General features: G+C 49.6%; 1 protein-coding gene across 1 annotated transcript in view; it reads right to left on the reverse strand.

The window, feature by feature from the left end:
- The window catches only part of LOC147113751 (E3 ubiquitin/ISG15 ligase TRIM25-like), a 34,340-nt gene extending 18,622 nt beyond the window's left edge, over positions 1 to 15,718 (reverse strand). Inside the window, exons 1-4 of the mRNA XM_085995063.1 lie at positions 15,124 to 15,718; positions 2,394 to 2,489; positions 1,431 to 1,642; positions 1,298 to 1,339 (exon numbers count right to left, since the gene is read on the reverse strand). Of these exons, the coding sequence (XP_085851189.1) occupies positions 1,298 to 1,339; positions 1,431 to 1,642; positions 2,394 to 2,489; positions 15,124 to 15,681 (908 nt within the window). The 5' untranslated portion in view covers positions 15,682 to 15,718. The remainder of the gene's footprint in view (positions 1 to 1,297; positions 1,340 to 1,430; positions 1,643 to 2,393; positions 2,490 to 15,123) is intronic.
- Between the last annotated feature and the right edge of the window lie 3,913 nt (positions 15,719 to 19,631).

A 19,631-nucleotide genomic window follows, 5' to 3' on the forward strand; every position in this document is an offset into this window, starting at 1 on the left:
CCGCAAATTATCGTCTCCAACTAAAAACTTGGTTTCTATCGCCCCTGGAGTTGATTGGAGCGCTAAATCAGGCGCTACACACCTGTCTTATGGCGCAAACGCTAACGCTGGTGAAGCTCATGTGATGTCAGTCAGCAATGGAACACAGACACACTGGCGCCGGCCAGTTCTTAAAGGAGAGGGTCGATCTTGCTCTCCATCCACACCCTGCTTATTGCAGCCTTGAATCTCGGCCTGGAGAGACCTGTGCATCAAATCTGCTGGAAAGAACATTGGAGGGGCCCAGGGAAAGAGCTCAGAGTGCAGCCCTCACAGTCTCTTCTAAATTGATGCAAGGAAGATCAAATCAAAATGATTCTGCAAAGTGCTGCTCAGTACCCAAATCTCCTTCACACAGCGTTGAATCTCTCCAGAAGTCTCTCTCTCTCTCTCTGAATGCGTGGTGCAAAAATGTCACCAACAAAAAAAGGCAGGATGCAGTCGGCATTAAATAGCGTTCCCCCAGTCCCTTCCCGACTGCAAAATGTTCCCCTCAACCTGTCGTTGCTAGCGGCAGGCGGAAAGGCAGGGGGCGCCACTCAATATCTGGTCCGGGGCACTACCGTGGCATTGCACACTCGACTGACATCATGATCTGCGGGTGCAGGAGATCGTGGCGGTAGTGTTTAGCGCCGCCGCATAATGTCTGGTCAATTTCGCGAGTAGCGCAAAAATCGCTGCGCCTAGGCACTAGTTGCTTTGCACTCCGTTAGCATCCACTAACGGGAGGGGCAAACCAATCAAATTTTTCCCCCAGAGTGTCCAGGGACACTTACATTCCTGGGAAATCTCAGTACCCACTCATTTCTCTGTTAGTGGATAGAATGAGCCAATCACAACACATTTTACTGTCACTCTGACACTGGGACCTGCCCCTCTCCTCATTCTCCATGGGCTGGTTGATAGAACATGCCAATCACACAGCACTTACTGACCCAATGGAATAAAGCTGTCACTGACACACATGGAGCCTTTAGGAAGCCTCACTTAGATGCAGGTCACTGCAGCTTTAACTCTCTCTCACTTCCTGAGAAGCTCGACACACCGATGGAACAGCTCATGTCACTGCCATTTCCCCACAGGCTGCCTGAGCCAATAACCCCTCAAAACACAATTAAACGTCACTCAATATTCCCACCATTTGAAAGCACCTTATCTGGGAAGGTTTCCAAGCCGTGGTTCTACTTTCACTCTTCTCTCAGATACAGGTGAAGGTTCCCTATCAGCAGCAGGTACTGTATGACTGAGAGGAACTTACCTGGAAAGGAGCTGCTTTGAGTTCTGTGAATAAAGAGAGGAGATCAAATCAGTCAATGAACAAACAACACACAATGGAACTAAACAGTGAATTTTGGGATTGAGAGTAAAGAGTTCAGTGTGTAACGGTAGGGTCCATCTGTACCAGACTCTGGGTTTCTCCATCTATTAATGTAATCTGTTCCATCCTCTTGTTTACTGCTTCAGAACAGCTTCTAATCTGTGAGAGAGCTCGGAACCCCTCCTCATCGATCAGTTTCAGTGTGTATTCCTCATCTTCTTCCAGCTGTCTCCTCCATTCAGAGAAGCTCTTCGATAGCTTTCCTTTCAACTCATTGATTCGTGTCTGAAACCCAAACCAACTCTCATTACAAATGGCCCCTCCACACAGCTGTTACCCTGAGCACACGGCACTCTCCAGGGACAGGGCAGTCTGTTTAGATCACTACTCGATCACCCGTTAAAGGTAGACAAGCAGTGGGGGGTGTCTATTGGGAGAGAAAACAGAGATTAACCAGAGTTGCCTTGAGCCTTGAGTTTAAAAGAAAGAGCACTGTATTTAGACTGTGCATGGCATTGCCACCTGGTCCATCACACCTGGAGTGATGGCTCCAGTTTTGGTGCCCACACCTGGTGAAGGAGATGGAGACACCTGGTGAAGGAGATGGTGGCCAGAATGACACGTAGTCTGATGGATTTTAGTACTGAGGATTGGCTCCAAGAGGTCGGGCGATGTAGAGAAAGGCAGGCTGAGAGGGACATGATTGAGGTTTTTAAAATGATGGGGGGATTATTGGACTCACTCATTGGGTGACGTACTTGAGATGGATTGGGATGTTAGGACTAGAAGGCCTGAGTATAAAATCCATAGACACAGAGTTACGTTAGATGCCAGAGTCCTCGATCTCTGGAACAGACTCCCTGAACATGTGCTGGGTATGGAGTCACTACCACCCTTTAAAAGGGAGCTGGGGAGGAATTTCCCCGAGTTTGTCCTGAATTGGAAGACCTGTTTCTTATGTTTGGAAGTTTCTGATGTGTTCATTGACTCAGTGGGGAGTGAAACCCTTTCGAAATCCAGTTCCACTTTTCCCTACCTTTATTTCAACTTCTGATTTCCCCAAGTCTCGCTCTTTGCTGGAACAATTCTGCTGGACTCGCCGAAGCTTCTCGATTTCACTCTCCAATTCTTCCTGTAAAGTTCATTGGAAAGTGTTTAAATTAACAACCTGCATTCATATCGCGATTTAAACGCAGTAAAACATCCCAAACTGCTTCACAGGAGCATAATCAGAAAAATATTGACACTGAGCCAAAGGAGGAGACATAAGGACAGGTGAGAAAATGCTTGGTTAAAGAGGAACGCCTTAAAGGAGGAGAGGGAGAGGCGAAGAGGATTGGGGAGGAAATTCCAGAGCTTAAGGCCTAGACTGATGAAGGCGGGGCCGTCAATGGTGGGAAGTTGAGGATGCAGAAGAGGCCAGAATTGGAGGTAAGTAGAGTTCTCGGAGGTTGTATGGCTGGAGGGGAAAATAGAGATAGGAATGTGTGAGGCCATAGAGGGATTTGAACACAAGGATGAGAATTTTAGAATCAGGGTGTTGCCGGACCAGGAGCTAATGCATGTCAGTGAGCACAGGGCTGATGGGAGAACGGGACATGGTGCGGGCTAGGTTACGGGTAGCAGAGTTTCAGATGAGCTTTTGTTTATGGAGGGTGCAAGGTAGGAGGCCTGTCAGAGAGCTTTGGAATAGTCAAGTCTGGAGTAACAACAGCATGAATGAGGGTTTCAGTAGCTGATGGGCTGAGGTGGGGCGGAGACGGGCGATATTACAGAAGTGGAAGTAGGAGGTCCTCGTGATGCAGAGGATCAGGGGTCGGAAGCTCAGCTCAGGGTCGAATAGACCACCGAGATTGCTATAAGTCTGGTTCAGACTGAGACAGTGGCCAGGGAGGGGGATGGAATCAATGGCTAGAGAATGGATTTTGCAGCAGGGACCGAAGGCAATGCTTCGTTCTTCCCAATATTTAATTGGATGAAATTTCTGCTCATCCAGTACTGGATGTCGGACAAGCAGTGTGATAAATCAAAGGCAGTGGAGGGGTCGAGAAAGGTGATGGTGTCAGCCAGTGGCTCAGTGTGCAGCACTCTCGTCTCTGGGTCAGAAGGTTGTGGGTTCAAGTCCCATTCCAGAACTTGAGCGCAAAAATCTCAGCTGACACTCCAGTGCAGTGCTGAGGGAGTGCTGCACTGTCGGGGGTGCCGTCTTTCAGGTGAGACATTAAACCGATGCCTCCTCTGCTCTCTCTGCTGGATGTAAAAGATCCCATGGCACTATTTCGAAGAAGAGCAGGGGAATTCTCCCCGGTGTCCTGGCCAATATTTATCCCTCAACCATAATCACTAAAGCAGATTATCTGATCCTCATCACATTGCTGTTTGTGGGAGCTTGCTGTGTGCAAATTGGCTGCCGCATTTCCTACATTACAGCAGTGACTACACTTCAAAATAAAAATTCTTCATTGGCTGTAAAGCGCTTTGGGACATCCGGTGGTCGTGAAAAGCACCATATAAATGCAAGTCTTTCTTTTCTTTCTTTATAGTGAGGTGGAGCTAGGTGTCTTCAGCATACATGTGGAACCTGATGTTATTTTTGGATGATGTCGCTGAGGGACATCATGTAGATGAGAAATATGAGGGGGTCAAGGATAGATCCCTGGGGGACACCAGAGGTAATGGTGCAGGAGCGGGAGTAGAAGCCATTGTAGGAGATTCTGTTGCTACAACTGGATAGGTAAGAGTGGAACCAGGTGAGGGCAGTCCCACTCAGCTGGACAACAGAGGACAGGCGTTGGAGGTATAATTACTTTAAAGATTTAAAGTAATTGGTGGAAGGTTTAGAGGGGATTTGAGGGGAAATTTCTTCACCCAGAGGGTTGTGGGGGTCTGGAACTCACTGCCTGAAAGGGTGGTAGAGGCAGGAACCCTAACCACATTTAAAAAGTACTTGGATGTGCACTTGGGATGCTCTAACCTGCAGGGCTATGGACCAATAGCTGGGAAGTGGGATTAGGCTGGATAGCTCTTTGTTGGCCGGCGCGGACACGATGGGCCGAAATGACATCCTTCCGTGCTGTAACTTTCTATGATTCTATGATTCTATATGGTGTGACACCGTTTCAAAGGCTGCAGACAGGTCGAGAAGGATGAGGAGGGATAGTGCACCAGGTTCATTGTCACACAGGATGTCAATTGTGACTTTTTAGTTGGGCTGTTTAAATACTGTGACAGAGGCGGAAACCTGATTGGAGAGGTTCAAACATGGAGTTGCTGGAAAGATGGGCACAGATTTGGGAGATGACAACATGTACAAATACTTTGGAGAGGAAAGGGAGGTTATGATGGGGTGGTAGTTTGCAAGGACCGAGGGGTCAAGGTGAGTTATTTTGAGGTGGGGGGTTGATGATGACAGATTTGAAAGGGAGTGGAAGAGAACCTGAGGAGAGAGAACCATTTACACTATCAGCGAGCATGGGGGCCAGGAAGGGATGTTGGGTGGTCAGCAGTTTAGTGGGAATAGTGTCAGTTACATTCACAACTCCTCAGATAATGAAGCAGACTAGGCCCGCATTAAGCAAGACCTGGGCAACATTCAGGCTTGGGCTGATAAGCGGCAAGTAACATTCACACCACACAAGTGCCAGGCAATGAGAATCTCCAACAAGAGAGAGACTGGCCACCGCCCCTTGACATGTAACGGCATTACCATCGCCGAATCCCCCACCATCAGCATCCTAGGGGGGGTCGCCATTGACTGGATACTTAACTCGACCAGCACACTTAAATACTGTGGCTACAAGAACAGGTCGAAGGCTGGGTATTCAGTGTCGAATGGCTCACCTCTTGACTCCTCAAAGCCTTTCCAACATCTGCAACAGCAACAACAACAACAACAACTTGTATTTATATAGCACCTTTAACGTAGTAAAACTTTCCAAGATGCTTCACAGGAGTGTTTTAAGACAAAAAATAAATTGACACTGAGCCACATAAGGAGAAATTAGGACCGATGACCAAAAGCTTTGTCAAAGAGGTAGGTTTTAAGGAGCATCTTAAAGGAGGAAAGAGAGGTAGCGAGGCGGACAGGTTTAGGGAGGGAATTCTAGAGCTTAAGGCCCAAGCAGCCGAAGGCACGGCCACCAATTGTTGAGAGATTATAATCAGGGATGCTCAAGAGGCCAGAATTAGAGGAGTGCAGATATTTCAGGGGGTTGTGGGGCTGAAAGAGATACCAGAAATAGGGAGGGGCAAGCCCATGGAGGGATTTGATAACAAGGATGAGAATTTTGATATCAAGGTGCTGCTTAACTGGGAGCCAATGTAGGTCAGCGACCACAGGGGTGATGGGCAAGTGGGACTTGGTGCGATTTAGGACACGGGCAGCAGAGTTTTGGATCACCTCAGGTTTACGTAGGGTGGAAAGTGGGAGGCCAGCCAGGAGTGTATTAGAATAGTCAAGTCTAGAGGTAACAAAGGCATGGATGAGGGTTTCAGCAGTGGATGAGCTGAGGCAAGGGCGGAGATGGGGGATGTTAAGTAGGTGGAAATAGGCGATTTTAGTTATGTCGTGGCTATGTGGTCAGAAGCTCATTTCAGGGTCAAATATGACACCAAGGTTGCGAAGAGTGTGGTTCAGCCTCAGACAGATGTTAGAGAGAGGGATGGAGTCAGTGGCTGGTGTAATGATCAATAACATGTCATTCTATAGTGGACACTAGGTGGAGCCGTAGAGCTGTGTAGAGCTGTATATATATAAGACTACACTACCCAGCTGTATGTATATTAAGACTACATTACCCATGAGGCACTAGGCTACCCAGAAGGCAGCAGTCCCAAGGATTCAACGACTCATGATGAAGCTGCAAAGATATGACTTTGAACTGATCTAAACACCAGGCAAATACATAGTGTTAGCAGATGCACTATCCCGAGCATCCACAATGAGTCATGTGAGCACTACTGAAGAAGACGTGGATGTTCATGTGAGTATGGTCACTGCTGCGCTGCCCGTGTCAGACACAAAATCAAAGCAAATAGCAGAAGAAACAGTAAAAGATACAGTATTACAAACAGTAATAGGCAACATTCATCATGGTTGGCCAAAAGGTTCCTGTCCAAAATATTTTCACATAAGGTCAGAATTGAGTGTCGCAAGTGGACTATTACTAAAACAGAACAGAATAGTCATTCCACAGGCTCTACGTCAAGACATGCTCAAAAAGATTCATGAGGGACACCTCGGAATTGAAAAATGCAAAAGGAGGGCAAGAGACACTGTTTATTGGCCTGGCATAAATAAGGACATTGAGAACATAATAGGTAAATGTGAGACATGTCAGAAACACCAAAACAAACATGGCAAAAGGTTGGTATGGACCTTTTTCATTTAAATGGTAAAGACTATCTAATAGTGATTGACTACTATTCTAACTATCCTGAGATGGCGCTGCTCTCAAGCACCACAGCAAGCAGTGTCATAATGCATGTGAAATCCATCTTCGCCAGACATGGAATTCCCAGGATTGCCGTTAGCGACAATGGTCCGTGCTTCAACTGTAAGGAGTGGCAACAGTTTGCAGCACATTATGACTTTCAGCACATCACATCCAGTCCTTTGTATGCTCGGTCAAATGGTAAGGCAGAGAAAGGTGTTCAAGTTCTCAAGCAGCTACTGAAGAAAGCGACAGAAAGCAAGTCTGATCCTTATCTCGCCCTGCTGAGCTACCGAGCCTTACCTTTAGACTGTGGTTCTTCACCTGCTGAACTACTAATGGGTCGCAAGTTGCGCACCACGCTACCCTGCTGTGCAAAAGAACTGCAAAGTGAGGAACTGAGACAGAGACTTCAACTGTTAAAGCTGAAACAGAAATCATACTATGACAAGTCATCCAAAACTCTAAAACCATTGACAAAGGATGATGTTGTCAGGATTGAGGATCCAGATGCATGGAACAGGAAAGCTACAGTTCTTGAGGAAGTAGGACCAAGGTCATACACTGTTAGAACTGAGGAAGGACAGATTCTCAGGAGGAACCGCCGTTCCCTCCTAAAAACACAAGAGACTATTCAAGACCAGATTGATGACAATGCCGCAACTGCATCTTGTCATTCACCGCCAGAACAATCTCATGAAGACACATCAGACTTACCCGTGTTGAGAAGATCCACACGTGAAGTAAAAGAGCCTGATAGACTTAATCTTTGAGTACAATGTAAAGCTTTGAAAATGTGTTGACTGTTTTGAAAATGTTTATGTTTATAGAGCACTAACAAAAGTGTTACTGATATTATCTTTATTGTTTTCTTGAAAGTTGATTGATATTGATTTTGTTAAACCTCAAAGAAAGGGGGATGTAATGATCAATAACATGTCATTCTATAGTGGACACTAGGTGGAGCCGTAGAGCTGTGTAGAGCTGTATACAGCTCTATGTATATAATACTACACTACCCAGCTGTATGTATATTAAGACTACATTACCCATGAGGCACTAGGCTACCCAGAAGGCAGCAGTCAAGATGGATGCCTCTACAGATACTGTACCTAGTCCACATGTGCTCAATAAAGTGTCTAGCAAAAGCTAGCTGTGTTCATAATAAGAATGTTTATTTATTAATGAACATAAGAGCTGGGAAAGTGGAAAAGTATTAAATGGCTCGGGTCCGGAGCGGCAGGCAAAGTGCGCACGTAAATAAATGCGGGAAAAACTCAGGTTACATAGGCCTGTTTAAATGCAATAATTAATGGAATACATATTTTCTGGCAGCAGGGAATAGGTCGGGGACAATAGTAGGGAGACCAGGGTCAAAGTCACAGGACCCGTAGAAGGACAAGCCAGCGTGAGCAGGATGGGGCCGGTACGGAGCATCAACGAACCACTGTCCAAAGCAGGTGAGTGAAGTCCAGAAGTTATTTGAAGGGTAGAGAGCTCGAGGATGGAGGTTGTAGCCTTAGGAATGAGAGTCGGTAGCGGTGCAGAAAGATGGTGGTGAAATTGACACATGATGGAGGTCCCCGTAGATCAAAGCAGCGGAGAAAAAATAAAACCACAAGCCAGCGACCAACAAAGCTGAAAATCAGTAGAACAAGTCACCAGATAGCTAGAAGCCAGCAGAGCTGAAAAACCAGTGGAACTATTTCAGCAGAGACACAGCCGCAGTTTTAAGGTTAAAGGGGGAAATATTCGGTATCAGCAAACTTTAGCACCCGGCGACCGTGAAATTCAGTATTAACGCTCCAAGAGGGAAGTGGCGCACTAAATCAAGCGCTACACCATTCTCTTAGGGCGCTAACATCAGGGAATGGGACACTACCTCAGACCATTACTCAAGTTCAGGCGCTATCAATTACAAGTGTTCAGACAGACTGGCGCCTTCCAGTTCTTAAAGGGGAGGTGCAATCATGCTGCACAGCCTCACTCTGATCATTGCTGCTTATGACCGGGGCCTGCAAGGAGCTGCAAACCATCAACCACAAATCTCATGGCTGATCAGAGGCCCAGAGAGAGAGAGAGCCGGTTCAGTGACCAGGCTTTGGAGGTTCTGGTTGTGGCTGTGGAACGCCGATAGGCAGTGCTCTTCCCAGACACTGGCAGGAGGCCATTGCTGCAGGCCTTTAGAAGGGTTTGGAGGGAGGTGGCCCAGTACGTCTTGGCCAGAAGCCTGGTCCACAGGACTCACACCTAGTGCCGGAAGAAGTTCAATGACCTCACTCGGGTGGTCAGGGTGAGTACATGCTTCAAAAACCTTTGCATCTCACCATCTCAACCTCACTCTGTGCGCAGATGGTATAAATCGCCAAATACCCAACACTCATCCACCAACTATGCCCATCTAGTGAAAGTCACATTCACATCTCACGCCTTGCATACATTAATTATTCAACCATGATAGGCACATCTGCCAAACACATGGCTGCACACTCACTCACACGCTGTCCTTTTACTTGCAGGCCAAGCTTGCCCATAACAAGAGGAAGCAGCAACACACAGGAGGAGGTCAGGCGGAGCTGCACCCCCTTACACAGCTGGAAGAGCGAGTGTGCAGCATCATTGCGGCCCAGGTTGTAGGCGCTGTGGCAGTCAGAGAGGTCAACCCCCTTGGGGACAACAACAGTATGTTCATCACCTCACCCCCTTCTCTCGTACCACTTCCCTCTCACACCACAAGCCATTCCCGCTTTCCATCTAAATTTACTGTCTCCAGTCCTTGCTCCCTTCCTGCCCCCTCCCCTGATGTTAAACCCACTCTTGTGTCTTCCTGCTTTTAGATAATCAGCCACCACCTGACCAGCCTGTCCCTCAGCCTCCCAGTGGCAGCGACACAGGAGAGGAGGAGGAACACTAAGCGTGCCTCACTGCCTGCATTTCCTGAGGGGGAGGCATCCAATACTGGGGCTGCACGGTCAGCTGAAGGGAACAGGGGGTTAGGATTTGATGTGGGTGAAGCTCCGGGACCGAGTGGGCTGCAGCAACACCACGGGGAAAGGGAAGCTCAGCGGCCATCTCCCCGGAGGGTGAGTGCACGCACGAGTTCTGCTGCACAAGACTCAGATGAGGACCTCGATGTCGCGCTGATGAATACTCAGGCGATGAGCATGCATACTGAGCTCATGGGTGCAATGGCTAGGAGCATGGAGGAGTCCACCACCAGCACAGCTGTCATCTCTGCGCAAACCCTTGAACCCATCCTTGGCACCTTGCAGAGGATGGTTGACTCGCAGAGAGACTGTGGGGACCCAGACCCCATGCCGTGTGTCATGGGTGAGGTGGCAGCATCTATTGCAGCACAGGCCGAGGCAACGCAATGGCTTCGTGCTGGAATCAAGTCATTGGTTGGTGCCATCCAATCTCAGACTGCTCTGATGCAGTCTCAGATTGATGCCACGCAAGCGCCATCATCGCTGCATCAGCCACTGTCCACCGGGGATTTCACGGTGCCGCAGCAGGCCAGCAATCTGTGCTCGAGCAGATTGCTCTGGATGCTGAAGTTCTGCCCCGGGGGAGTGGCAGTGTGTCAGTCGAGCAGGAAGGTGCTGTCCTCTCTCAGGATGACAGCATTCCTGCTCCCACCACTACCACTCTGCCGTTGCACTTGCCGCAGCCTGTAACCCAGCCAGCCCAGACTGCTGCTGCCATGCAGAGTTGGTGCAGTCTGCAGCCGGGCCCTCCAGGCCCAGAGCTAGTCGAGGTCATCCTGAAAGGCCATCTGCAGTCTCTGGCTCACGGACTCGGCTGCCTTCCTCCAGCTTTGCTGCAGCCACTGGGGCCACATTACAGAGGAGCAGTAGGGTTGGGAGGGGGGAATTGCAAATGGGAGGGAAATCATTGAGGAAGGCCCAGTAAATAAAATGTTAATAGCAAATGGGGGAGGTGTGTGTACAAAAGGTGATGTGTTTGTAAATATATTGTTCCGTTTGCTAAGAACCAGTTGTGGTTGTTCATAAATTGTTGTGTTTGTTTATTATTGGTTGTGTTTGATGAGAGAGAGTTGTGCAGAATAATAAATATTTCTTTTGATGTAGCAAAATTGGGGATGTTTCTCAGTTGACCTTTGCCCGGTGATAGGGGCTGCGAGCTGGCTGTAATGATGTGGTTGTTGAGCCCAAATGCCATCTTCATCGGAAGTGCTGTATAATGAGGCATTCATGAACGGTCCTTGCAGAAGCAACATTGAGCAGCTCCCTCCTATGTTGGTGCTGCTCCTCCTCCTCTTCATCCTCCTCTTCATCCTCCTCCTCCTCCTCTCCCTCTTCCTCCTCCTGAGGTGGACCTGCAATCCCTGGTGGCAATGGCTGGGTCCTCAGAATGGCCAGGTTGTGCAGCATGCAGCACACAACAGTGAAAAGGGAGACTCGATCAGGGCAGTACTGCAGGGCTCCTCCAGTGCAGTCAAGGCAGCGGAACCGTTGCTTCAGCACACCAATAGTCTGTTTGATCATGTTCCTAGTGGCGCTATGGCTCTCATTGTATGCTTGCTGAGCAGGAGTGCTGGGGTTGCGGAGGGGTGTCATCAGCCAGGTGGCGAGTGGATAACCCTTGATTCCGAGTAGCCAGCATGAGCTTCTTGTGGTAGGTGGAACAGGTCTGGGACACCGGTCTGTCACAGGATGAATGCATCGTGGCTTCTGCTAGGATAGCGGGCATTGGCTGCGAGGATGCGCTGTCTGCGGTCACACACCAACTGGACGTTCAGAGAGTGGTAGCCTTTGCGGTTGCGGGAAACCTCTGCATTGTGATGAGGTGCCCACAATGCCATGTTTGTGCAGTCAATGGTGCCCTGAACCATGGGGAAACCCGCTATCCTTGCAAAGCCACATGAGTGTTCGTGCTGTTTCTCTCTGGTCATGGGGAATGAGATGTACTTCCTTCTCCTTCTGTACAGAGCTTCTGTTACCTCCCGGATGCAGCAAAGGACAGCGAACTGTGAAACGTTTGCAATATCCCCTGTTGAAACCTGGAAGGAGCCGCTGGCGTAGAAATTGAGAGCGGCTGTGACCTTCACTGCCACTGAGAGAGACGGCCTGGTCCTGAGCTGAGGCTGGAGCTCTGGCTGCAGGAGGTGGCAGAGCTCAGTGACCACCTTCTTGCTGAAGCGGAGCCTTCTAAGGCACTGCTCCTCTGACAGATGGAAGTTGGAGAATTGCTCCCAGAGTACCCTGGGAGGGTAAAGCCTCCTGTTGAGAGCCCTGTTGGCCCTCCTTCCTCTAGTCACATTTTCCAACCTTTCTCTCTGCCTCCGCTGCCTCCGCTGGTGAAGCTGGAGGGTGAGTCCCGTGCCAGTACAGCCCCCATTAAGTGTTGGAAATGTTGCAGTATCAAAAGTAATACAAATGAACCTGATAATTTTTTGTCAGGAGCAAAACTGCTTCAGGTAGGGAAACATCAAATGGGTCAAAATACCTGCCTGTCAAAGTGACAAGGCAGCATTGTTTGCTGACAAAAAACAGGAAGTGCGCACCTTTAAATAATGTTCCTGCAGCTAACAGCCGACTGCAACCCGTCACCTCTACCTCTTGTTCCTAACGGCAGGCGCTGAGGCAAGGGGCAGATATGAATTTACGGTCCAGGGCGCTACGTGGCTGGATGGCGTCATGATCACCGGGTGCGGGAGATCGCGGCGGTAGTGGTTAGCCAGGTGAATTTTGCCGGCGGCGCTAGCATGTTTGCACCCAGGCGGTAAGTCCAACCGAATTTCTCCCCCTAGCAGCAGAGATAGGCACAGCAGGTAAGTCTTAGTGTAATCCAGTGCAGTTCAGGGCAGAAATGTAGTATTGTAATCCAGTGTAGTCCAACGCAGAAACATAATCTAGATGTGCAGAGAAGTCCTGGAGACTGGAAACCAATTTGACAAAAGAATTCCGTAGCATGAGGCCTGAAGTGACTGAAAAGCAGGGCAGAGTCACAGCCGCCGAGTCAAACAGTGTAGCCAGTAGCACAGTCTAGTCAGTAGAGCAGCGCAGTCCTGTTGGTAGTGGAATCCAGGCGATGGAATCAAGTTTCAGCAGAGTTCCAGCAGTTGAAAGAGCTCAAGGCACAAGTCAGGAGTGTGATGGAATGCTTTCCACTTGCCTGGATGAGTGCAGCTCCAACAACACTCAAGAAGCTCGACACCATCCAGGACAAAGCAGCCCGCTTGATTGGTACCCAATCCACCACCTTAAACATTCACTCCCTCCACCACTGGCGTACCGTGCTACAGTGTGTACCATCTACAAGATTCACTGCAGCAACTCACCAAGGCTTCTTTGACAGCACCTCCCAAACCCGTGACTTCTATCACCTAGAAGGATAAGGGCAGCAGGCGCATGGGAACACGACCACCTCCAAGTTCCCCTCCAAGTCACATGCCATCCTAACTTGGAAATATGTCGCCGTTCCTTCATCGTCGCTGGGTCAAAATCCTGGAACTCCCTCCCTAACAGCACTGTGGGAGAACCTTCACCACACTGCCTGCAGCGGTTCAAGAAGGTGGCTCACCACTGCCTTCTCAAGGGCAACTAGGGATGGGCAATAAATGCTGGTCTTGCCAGCAATGCCCAGATCCCATGAACGTTTAAAAAAAAAGAGCAGAAGGCGGGTCTCATGGACAAGATGAGCACGGAACGGGCATGAGGGGAGATCGGAGAGAAATTAGAGGGAGATGTGAGTTCAGGGCTAGAGCAGGGGCAAACTTGGGGGAGGTTTGGCAGAGGCAGCTGAATGGATGATCTCAATCTTCGTAACAAAGTCGTCCATGAGATTCTTGCACTTGTTGTTGGAGGTGAGGGAGGAGGGGCAGAGTGGAAGGGTTTCAGGAGACTGTTGGTGGTGGAGATAAGAAGCGGGGAAGGTGCCTCCTTCCGGTTTAATGGCAGCGGGTTGGGTCTGGGCCGAGTAACCCGCTCAGAAGAGGCGGGCCAGTAATTATAATATTTAAATGAGGCTCCTTGCCTCAGATTTTGGCAGCGATTAGATTTAACGGCTGCGGGCCGTGTATCCCGGGGCTCGGGAATCCCCAAAGCTGAAGGGAGGCAGGAGCTGCCAGATCCAGCAGGCAAGTGTTTTTCTAGCACTGCATGTGGGCCTGGAGGAGCAGGAGAGCTTCCCCCGAACCCTCAAACAAACCTGCCGCAAACTGTCCCCCACCCCGGTGATCTTCAGAACCCCCCTCAACATCGTGCCCCCCAAAGTCTCACTCCCCGCCAACTCCCTCCCCCCACCCTCTCTCTCTCCCCCCAGCTAATCTCTCTCTCCCCCTGCCATCTCTCTCTCCCCCCAGCAAATTTCTCTCTCCACCGCCATCTCTCTCCCCCGCAATCTCTCTCTACCCCAGCCATCTCTCTCTCCCCCACCATCTCTCTCACCCCTAGAAATCTCTCTCCCCCCCGCAATCTCCCCACAGTGATCCCAGAACCTACCCCCAACACCACCCCCATGCCCACCAAGCCCTGATCTTTGCTTGTACGGAATCTGATCAGTGTTCCCTGGCTCCTGCCTTGTAATGCAAGATTTTCACCCGGCAGTGCCCAGCCTTTCAATCTGGCTTGCTGTCAGGAATGAAACGTAGTTAAACAATTCTAATGAGGTCCTGCTGTTCAATTCGGCACGACATCCACATTCCCGGAATTTCTGGGTTTCGCAGTCACTGAAAGGACCCCCCACACCCACTCCCTCCCCACAAATCTCGGGGCCTTGGTGCCTGGGCCCTGAGCAGAAAAATTCCCTTCTGTGTCTCTCAGTAAGGAGGCTCCTGCCCTGAATAAACTGAGTGAGCTCACACACACCGGCTTCTTTTCACAGTGACACACCGTGTGCTGCATTTTCACATGGACTCAGCTCCTCCATTTCCAGCAATCAGCCACAGGGAAAGGGAGACAGACTCAGACAGCAATTCCCTCTTGTTGTGAGGAACAGTTTCTCCACCCAGACCCTGAGTCACCCCCTGTGAGTGTCCCTCACTCCCCCACTGGTGATGGTCCTCTCCCTGCTGCTCAGAGGTGAATTACTGAGCTCTACAGTGCCCTCCCCAGGAGGGGCTGAGTGTGGGTGAGGGGCAGTCACCCTGGGCCACTCTCACACCCCTCCCAGTGCCACCCTGCTCTCTCAGACAGACTGTAAGAGAAAGGGGAGGCAGCAAATCTGACTGACAAGAAACAAACAGCCAGAAACCCAGACCCGGTACAGCAAGAAAACATTGGACCATCTGCAATCAGTTCCAATTAATGTTGGTCATTAACAGGAAAAGTCTCCCTCACTGTATTTAATATCGGGAATTGTGTCACTCACCTTAAGTGCAGCTTGTGCATGATCCATGCTCAGCAGTGTGTGAGATTTATGTTTCCCTGTTATACAAGAACCACACACACACTCTGCATCATCTTTACAGCAGAACTCTAGGACTTTCTTACGGTCACGGCACTTCGTGCCTATAACATCAGTCACAGGCTTGATTAGGGTGTGGTCTTTGTAGAGCTCTTTCAGTAAATGTGGTTTTAAATGAAAAGAGCAAAATGAAGTTAAACAACTGAGACAGGTCTTCACAGCTGGGGTTGGATTCTCGTCACAGTATTCACACATGACACGGGCTGAATCAGCAGGAGGCTGTAAGCGGTTGTATTTTTCCACTATATTACACAACGTGAAGTTTCTCACCAGACTGGGCCTGGGGTTGTATTTCCGGTGACACTGAGGACACTTAAACCCTCCTGGGTCTGCTGTCTGGGCCCAAACTCCCTCAATACAATTCAAACAGAAACTGTGCTGACAGGGTAATGCCACAGGGTTCTGGTACATGTGGAGACACACAGCACAAATTACTTCAGCCTCGATAGCTCTGAACTCCATTGTTACAGCAACTGAAGAATTGTCACACAGCACTGGAGAAGGCGAGGAACCAGAGTAAGAAGTGAAATTCTTATAAACACTCGGTGCAGGGAGTGACAATGTTAGTTTCACTTTCGTAACCCACTTTGGCTGACAATTAACCCCTTCAGGCCTGCAGTAGCAGTTCAGAACTAAAATCAGAAAAACAAGTTTGCAATTTTACAATATGGAGCCAGAATACAGCAAGCTGGGCTCAGTAAACACACACCCAAAACTAATCAGCTCGGACCAGACCCAAAATAGTTTAACAAACAAATTAAAACTGATATAAAGAGGAAAAATAACCTTTACAAATCCTGCAGAGAGGAAGGGGAAGGAGCTCTCTGGGAGGGATAGAAAAATATACAAAAAATTTATAGGCTCATCAGAGGGGCAAAGAGAGCTGAAAAAAAGCAAAGCAGCAGAGGCTACAAGTCTCAGTAAACTCAACATGAAACATGTCCAACCAATACAGAGCTGCAACAACAAAGTCAAAATAATGTTGGACTAAAAATCCTAAACAGGAGAATCCAGTCAGAAGAAGTCATGATGAAACTGTACAGGGCTTGGGTCAGTCCCACCTTGACCACTGTGTCCAGTTCTGGTAAGGCCCACCTTGAGTGCTGTGTCCAGTTCTGGTTAGTCCCACCTCGAGTACTGTGTCCAGTTCTGGTCAGTCCCACCTCGAGTGCTGTGTCCAGTTCTGGTTAGTCCCACCTCGAGTACTGTGTCCGGTTCTGGTCAGTCCCACCTCGAGTGCTGTGTCCAGTTCTGGTTAGTCCCACCTCGAGTATTGTGTCCGGTTCTGGTCAGTCCCACCTCGAGTACTGTGTCCAGTTCTGGTCAGTCCCACCTCGAGTACTGTGTCCAGTTCTGGTCAGTCCCACCTCGAGTACTGTGTCCAGTTCTGGTCAGTCCCACCTCGAGTACTGTGTCCAGTTCTGGTCAGTCCCACCTTGAGTGCTGTGTCCAGTTCTGGTCAGTCCCACCTTGAGTACTGTGTCTAGTTCTGGTCAGACCCACCTCGAGTACTGTGTCCAGTTCTGGTCAGTCCCACCTTGAGTGCTGTGTCCAGTTCTGGTCAGTCCCACCTTGAGTACTGTGTCCAGTTCTGGTCAGACCCACCTCGAGTACTGTGTCTAGTTCTGGTCAGACCCACCTCGAGTACTGTGTCTAGTTCTGGTCAGTCCCACCTCGGGTACTGTGTCCAATTCTGGTCAGTCCCGCCTTGAGTACTGTGTCCAGTTCTGATCAGACCCACCTCGAGTACTGTGTCCAGTTCTGGTCAGACCCACCTCAAGTACTGTGTCTAGTTCTGGTCAGTCCCACCTCGAGTACTGTGTCCAGTTCTGGTCAGTCCCACCTTGAGTGCTGTGTCCAGTTCTGGTCAGTCCCACCTTGAGTACTGTGTCCAGTTCTGGTCAGACCCACCTCGAGTACTGTGTCTAGTTCTGGTCAGACCCACCTCGAGTACTGTGTCTAGTTCTGGTCAGTCCCACCTCGGGTACTGTGTCCAATTCTGGTCAGTCCCGCCTTGAGTACTGTGTCCAGTTCTGATCAGACCCACCTCGAGTACTGTGTCCAGTTCTGGTCAGACCCACCTCAAGTACTGTGTCTAGTTCTGGTCAGTCCCACCTCGAGTACTGTGTCTAGTTCTGGTCAGTCCCACCTCGAGTACTGTGTCCAATTCTGATCAGTCCCTCCTTGAGTGCTGTGTCCAGTTCTGGTCAGACCCACCTCGAATACTGTGATCAGTTCTGGTCAGTCCCACCTAGAGTATTGTGTCCAGTTCTGGTCAGACCCAACTCGAGTACTGTGTCTAGTTCTGGTCAGTCCCACCTAGAGTATTGTGTCCAGTTCTGGTCAGACCCAACTCGAGTACTGTGTCTAGTTCTGGTCAGTCCCAACTGGAGTACTGTGTCCAGTTCTGGTCAGTCCCACCTCGAGTACTGCGTCCAGTTTTGTTTAGTCCCACCTCGAGAACTGTGTCCAGTTCTGGTCAGATCCAGGTCGAGTACAGTGTCCAGTTCTGGTCAGACCCACCTCGAGTACTTTGTCCAGTTCTGGTCAGACCCACCTCGAGTACTTTGTCCAGTTCTGGTCAGTCCCACCTCGAGTACTGTGTCCAGTTCTGGTCAGACCCACCTCAAGTACTGTGTCAATGGGCATCAGGGGGAAAACTCAACTGGCTAGCGTCATACCTAGCACAAAGGAAGATGATTGTGGTTGTTCGAGGTCAATCTTCATAGCCCCAGTACATCGCTGCAGGAGATCCTCAGCACAGTGTCCTAGGCCCAACCATCTTCAGCTGCTTCATCAATGACCTTTCCACCATCAGCAGGTCAGAAGTTTGGATGTTTGCTGATGATTGCGCCGCCTTCAGTCAAATTCACAACTCCTCAGTAAATGAAGCAGTCCATGTCCGCATGCAGAAAGACCTGGACAACTTTTCGGCTTGGACTGATAAGTGGCAAGCAACATTTGCACCACACAAGTTCCAGGCAATGACTATCTCCAACAAGAGAGGGTCTAATCACCATCCCTTGATATTCAATGGCATTGCCATCATTGAATTCTCCACAATCAACATCCTGGGGTCACCATTGACCAGAAACCTAACTGACAGGCCACATAAATATTGTGGCAACAAGAGCAGGTCAGAAGCTGGGCATTCTGCGGCGAGTGTCTCACATCCTGACTCCCCAAAACCCAAACACTTTCCACCATCTACAAAGCGCAAGTCAGGAGTGTGATGGCATACTGTCCACTTGCCTGGATGAGTGCAGCTCCAAGTACACTGAGGAATCTCGCCACCATCCAGGAAAAAGCAGTCTGCTTGATTGGCACCCCATGCACCACCTTAAACATTCACTCCCTCCACCACTGAGGCACCATGGCTGCAGTTTTACAATTTACTAGGTCAAATGCTGCCTTTATGTCATGGGCAGTCACTCTTAGTCACGCAGAACTGGACTCAGTACTCAAGGTGGGTCGGACCAGAACTGGACACAGTACTCAAGGTGGGTCTGCCCAGAACTGGACTCAGTACTCGAGGTGGGACTGACCAGAACTGGACTCAGTACTCGAGGTGGGACTGACCAGAACTGGACACAGTACTCGAGGTGGGACTGACCAGGACTGGACACAGTACTCGAGGTGGGTCTGACCAGAACTGGACTCAGTACTCAAGGTGGGACTGACCAGAACTGGACACAATACTCGAGGTGGGTCTGACCAGGACTGGACACAGTACTCGAGGTGGGACTGACCAGAACTGGACACAATACTCGAGGTGGGTCTGACCAGGACTGGACACAGTACTCGATGAGGGTCTGACCAGAACTGGACAAAGTACTCGAAGTGGGACTGACCATAACTGGCCACAGTACACAAGGTGGGACTGACCAGAACTCGACACAGTACTCGAGATGGGTCTGACCAGAACTGGACACAGTTCTCGAGGTGGGTCTGACCAGAACTGGACACAGTGCTCGAGGTGGGACTGACCAGAACTGGACACAGTACTCAAGGTGGGTCTGACCAAAACTGGACATGGTGCTTGAGGTTTTTCTGACCAGAACTGGACTCAATATTGTGTTCAATTATGGTCAGACCCACCTCAATTACTGTGTCCAGTGCTGGTCAGTCCCACCTCGAATACTGTGTCCGGTTCTGGTCTTAGGAACATTGTGTAAGAGCATTCGAATTTACACCATTTTGGTTGAAACTTTTCTGTTTATTGTGTGGCAACAAGTCTTAACAGCGAGGAGTTTACACAATGTTTGAACAACAGCTGGTGGACCAGGATTGACATCACCCCGTTCTGTCCTCGGGTAGAGGGCAGTAACTGCGCGGATTGTTCCACGTCCTGTTCCTCGACACCCCGAAACTGTCTAAAGCCCCATTCTTATAGAGTCTCATCATGGACACAC

The sequence above is a fragment of the Somniosus microcephalus genome, chromosome 8, assembly GCF_052327205.1.
Source record: "Somniosus microcephalus isolate GS21.2 chromosome 8, FLI_Smic_1.0, whole genome shotgun sequence".
NCBI classification, from domain to species: Eukaryota; Metazoa; Chordata; class Chondrichthyes; order Squaliformes; family Somniosidae; genus Somniosus; species Somniosus microcephalus.